Source organism: Cibotium barometz, chromosome 48, assembly GCF_041138505.1.
Source record: "Cibotium barometz isolate CiBa-2024 chromosome 48, ASM4113850v1, whole genome shotgun sequence".
NCBI classification, from domain to species: Eukaryota; Viridiplantae; Streptophyta; class Polypodiopsida; order Cyatheales; family Cibotiaceae; genus Cibotium; species Cibotium barometz.
Genome location: NC_141093.1, coordinates 33,486,410 through 33,491,394, shown reverse-complemented (window position 1 = coordinate 33,491,394; position 4,985 = coordinate 33,486,410). Strand labels below are relative to the sequence as shown.

Sequence of the window (4,985 nt, the reverse complement as noted above, 5' to 3'; positions counted from 1 at the left end):
AGTTTTGTACACTCGAGAGGATGGTAGGTAGCAGGACGCTGTACCAAGGCAAGCTGGACTTGCGACTTACTATTGACTCTTGATCATTAGAGGGCCTATTGATTTTGATGTTGATAAGCCAAGCCATGTGCATAGGTTTAAATGACACACCTAGAGTCTCGAGTATCATGACTTTTGGCATGAGTCTCGAGTATCATGATTTTGATGTTGATAAGCCAAGCGTGTGTGTGTGTGTATAGAAGATCAAGCTAATTAAGTACTTCTCCATAGTCTTCATCTATCTATTTACGCCCAACATCCTACCACAAAATACAGTCTTCACTCTAGATGGGAAGATGATATCTTCACTCCTTACTACAGATCAATTACTAACTGAGACTACGGAAGGCTCCAATTTGCAAGCTACTAAAAGCTGGTCGGATAATTAGAGTTTTTCTGGGCTATATGATTTTGGCTCTAGTATAAAACAAGATTGGGAGCAGCTTGAGAAGGGCAGAATCTTAGCTCACCAGAGCACTAGCAGTATGAAGTGTGCAAATGAGCAGCGATCATATTCCTCAGATTACATCAAAAGCAGCTTAATGCAAACAAAGGATAATATAATCAACCCACATAATTATGAAGGCCTTCTCTCTGCTGCTACCATTATTGGTGCCAGCCCCTCTACCTTGAATTTGTCTCAAAGTACATGGGGCTCGTTGATTACAGTCGGTGATAAATTCAGAGATGTAGGGAAGCTACAACAAGAGGGTAGCTCTAATACCGCTCTTAATCACCTGCAATTACAGGAGTGTAATTCTAGTCCAGCTCTTAATCACCTGCAATTACAGGAGTGTAATTCTAGTCCAGCTCTTAATCGCCTGCAATTACTGCAGGAGTGCAATTTTAGTCCAGCTCTTAATTACCAAGGCTACACTCCTACCTATAATTACAAAGGAGCTGAATCCTGGGCCAATACTGCAGTCTTTACCGCAGTTGGAAACGCCGCAGCTGTGTATCGTGATCCCAGAACGTCCCTTTACGAGAGTGTGAAAAGGGAGCTGATGTCCGGCGATGCAAGGATAGGGCTGAATTTGGGCGGCCGGACATATTTCGCAGCAGATGATTATACAAGTTTTAAAAGGCATAAACCTTTGCGTTCGGGCCCCTTTTGCCAGGTTGATAATTGCCGAATCGACCTTAGCTGTGCCAAGAACTACCACCGTAGACACAAAGTCTGCGAATTGCATTCCAAAGCAGCTACGGTAACGACCTCACAGCAAACACAGCGTTTCTGCCAACAATGCAGCAGGTAATTCAGTTACTCAAACTTTCCTATTATAAGACATTTCGATTGCACTCCATAGTGCGTTACATTTTAAATTTAAGTTTAGAACTAGCCTTACTAGGCTATAATTTTCCAACTCCTCTTATCCTATAAATTCACTAGAAAATGGTAAATATAGGTTTAAATTCTTGACCATTGTTCAATTGATGTTGCATGATGATTCTACAAATGTAACAATCCATATAGTGTGTAATCATCCAAGTCCTCTTGAATATTGCTCATGGTTAGGACATTGCACTATCCTCCTATATGTAAAGCGTATGATATTGAGATTAAAAAATGTGTACTAATTATGATTAGGTATGGAACTAGAACATGATTATTACAGCTCTGGTTTTTTATTTGCATTGTAGCCTAATGATTGATGTATATCATAGGTTTCATCCTCTCTCTGAGTTTGATGATGGAAAAAGAAGTTGCAGAAAGAGGCTCGCAGCTCACAACAAACGGAGGAGGAAGCCCCTTGCAATAAGTAGCTTATTGGACACAAGTATTCCCACCATAATCAAAGACTAGAAGAATGACTATAAGCAACACAAGGAGACAAAACTAGCAAGTCTTAGCATCAGCAATGCATATGTGAAATTTCACTTTCTATATAGAAGTGCTTCTATTACCCTACATTAAGCACCTTTCACTACATCTCAATGTGATCTCAAGGCTATTCTCTATTGCTATAGTTGATTTAAGCTCATCTCTACGTGCCTAATGATGGATAATGATAGTCAAAGCTCGAATTCCCAAATGAAAGAGATTCATTTTTTGAACTAGTCTAAGCTTGACTTGAAACGCTACTTTGTTGTATGGTATTGTCTTCCAAGGGTTCACTATATCTCATACATCACACACAATTCAAAGGGTATTTTTAACACTAGTCTTGTAAAAAAAAAGGGACCAGATAACACTAGTCTTGTAAAACAAAAGGGACTAGTTTTGTGGCATTTGTAGAATTTTGTAAGAAAATCTTTTATTTTGAATTATAAAGTCACAAAGAGGAAAGAACCTTATGCTCCTTGGGAGGTTCACTTAAAAATATATAAGTGTACCATGTGGGTTCACCACACGAGTTTTTAAATTCACATTTTTGGGATATATTTACATATATACTTATATAAGGGGTTTTTACAATAAACCACGTGTGTTGACGACTACAAGGAGTTTTTTAATTCACATTTTTGGGATATATTTAGATATATATACTTATATAAGGGAAATTTAAAATAAATATAGATAAATAATAATAAGTTTGTATTGAAAAAGGAGTCACTATAAATACTATAGAATCATAGATAAATGATTTTCAAAATACCCCATGGTTTATGCTATGCAATTGAAAACAAACACACTCATCTTACATACTATGTAGTAATGCATATTTGCATTAGTAATAGATAATGGTTATGTTTTAGCTCCTAGATGTCAATCATGGCAATCAATCATCTGAAATTTTTATACAATGTGTAATATCATCTTTTTTTTAGCAATGCATTCTCAAGTAAAGAGGTGAGAGAGACACTTGTGGCCCATAAAATTGCTCTCTTTAGTCTCAACTTTACTTCATTCCCCCTATAAGTTGTGGAATCACATATTTTCTTCCATACTCACCACTATGTATGGTTTCCCACATTATCATCTTTGGTAAAAATTGTGTCTTACCTTGGTTTTACCCATGGTAGCTTGGCTAGGAAAATCTTGTTCTGGTTGCCTTGATGCTTTAGTATTCTTTGTGAGATCTACATGCTCTTTAGATATACTTCACAAAATCTCTTCTAGTTTGACTCCTCTCTCAAGTGGTTACATTTCCATATGTACTTTATATAAAGCTCTAAAAGCTTGTCTAATATCTAAAGCCTTGCATGAAGGGTACGTAGCTAGACATATCGATGAAGTGGAATGTGAAAGATTGGGCTCTAGTTTGTATTTCTATCATGACAATTAGGAGGTTACTTTTGGCTATAATTATTGATTCCCTTATGCAGCTTGCAATTGCTTTATTGTTTTTTTTACCTTTGGGCTTAATGTTCCCTTTATCTATGTGAAAACATTAGAGAAAAGTAAGTAATCCCTTTTACACAAATTTGTAACAATACATGCATTTTGAGGTCCTCAAGTCACCTACCAAGTGCCACTCAATTGTAAATGTCCCAACTCCATGGGGCCCCCATGTGTTTTGCTTCTTTATCACATCTAGGAATGATCTTCTCCCAAAATAGCATTTCAAACTTTTGAACAAAATGCACCTCACTTTTACACAAAATTCTATTCTTTTTGAGATTCTTGTTGTTTCTGTTCTACCTCCTCTAATGTTGTCTCTTGTCGCTCTTTTGATGATGCATGTGGCTCTCTTGTGATGTCACTTAGTGTTTGAGAGCTTTGAATGCTAAGATAACCCTTTCTGGCTTATAATATTCAACAACCTAAAATTAATTCAACTTGATAATTACTTTATTATACTATTCAAAAAGTTATTTATATATATATTTCCAAACATCAAAAGTGCATTGAGATTATTTTTATGTTACAAATATTCAATTCTCACCCTAGGGGGGATTCACTATACGAAAACCTTTTGTATCATGTGCATTCAAGTGGTATTTTAAAAATCCATTATCTATGATTGATATTTTAGATACATACATGCCAATCGCATCCTCTTAAAAACTCCATATCTTGCTAAATGATCCTTGTTGAAAAATGTGGTGCCACTGAGAACAAGAAAGGTAGGGAGTGAGTATGAGAAATCACAAATAACGACATTGATGTTTTTAACAGTGTTGGAAGCAGCCGAAATAGCAATGCTAATTTTGTTTAACAGCGCTGTTGTTGAGCGACGAAAATAGCGTGGTATATAGCAGTGGTTATAGCGTTGAAAAAATAATGGCGCTTATAATGACGCTTACACCCCAACACTTTTCCAAATCCTTTTGTAAAACCTATGCTATAACCATCGCTAAGCCCTCTTTGTGTTGTAGTGTTTGAGTCTCAACAATAGTGTCTATTCTCTTACAAATTAATGGTCCAAAGTTTTGTAGTGATTTTAGGTCAAGTTCAATGCAAAGAGTGCCTACAATGATGAAACTAAAATGCTTCATGAGACAAAAAATGATGAAAACCATGCAATGCAAGAGAGTGAGAAGGGTTTTAATGCCAATGGCAACTCCTCAAGATTTAAACAAGTCCCAATTTTTCACACTTGAAGCTTTAATTAGTGCTTAATCATTACAGAGGGAAAAATTTTATAGGATGGAATTGAGCTTATAGATAACAAATTTGATGAGGCTTTGGCTAGATTGGCCTTGATGAGATGAGAAAGTCCCCAAACCAATAGACACCATCTCCATGAGACCAAAACGTAGATATAGGGTGAAATTTTATCGATTAGTATTTTTCTTCTCGCCAGCTACTATGATGGCACAAATCCACTAAGATTTGGACTATGGGTCCTTGAATGATGATTAACAATCTCATAAGAGATCTTGGCTCAATTGGAAGTGTAGAGGGAGAATGGGTGAAAACAACAGTGCAGCCCATTAATGCAAAAATCAGGCAGTAGAGAGCATGTTTGTCTAACTCCTCTGATGAATCACTTAGCAATGAGCTAAGGAATCTTCCCTTAAAGGGATTTTGGCAATGTTAAGGAAACTAGAGCCAAGCTCCA

At 36.6% G+C, this 4,985-nt stretch overlaps 1 protein-coding gene across 1 annotated transcript; it reads left to right on the top strand.

Annotated features, from left to right (window-relative positions):
• Positions 1–275: 275 nt before the first annotated feature.
• LOC147611100 (uncharacterized) lies at positions 276–2,016 on the top strand. The gene is made up of 2 exons (XM_086785463.1): positions 276–1,291; positions 1,705–2,016. Exons 1-2 carry the CDS (start codon positions 525–527, stop codon positions 1,841–1,843), a joined length of 906 nt encoding a protein of 301 aa, XP_086641589.1. The 5' UTR covers positions 276–524; the 3' UTR covers positions 1,844–2,016.
• Positions 2,017–4,985: the final 2,969 nt, after the last annotated feature.

What these genes read in the sequence shown, in the direction of transcription:
- LOC147611100 (XM_086785463.1), top strand. Translation starts at nt 525, where the DNA reads ATGAAGTGTGCAAATGAGCAGCGATCATATTCCTCAGATTACATCAAA. An exon ending in TTCTGCCAACAATGCAGCAG is followed by an intron (nt 1,292 to 1,704) that starts GTAATTCAGTTA and finishes TGTATATCATAG; the next exon opens with GTTTCATCCTCTCTCTGAGT.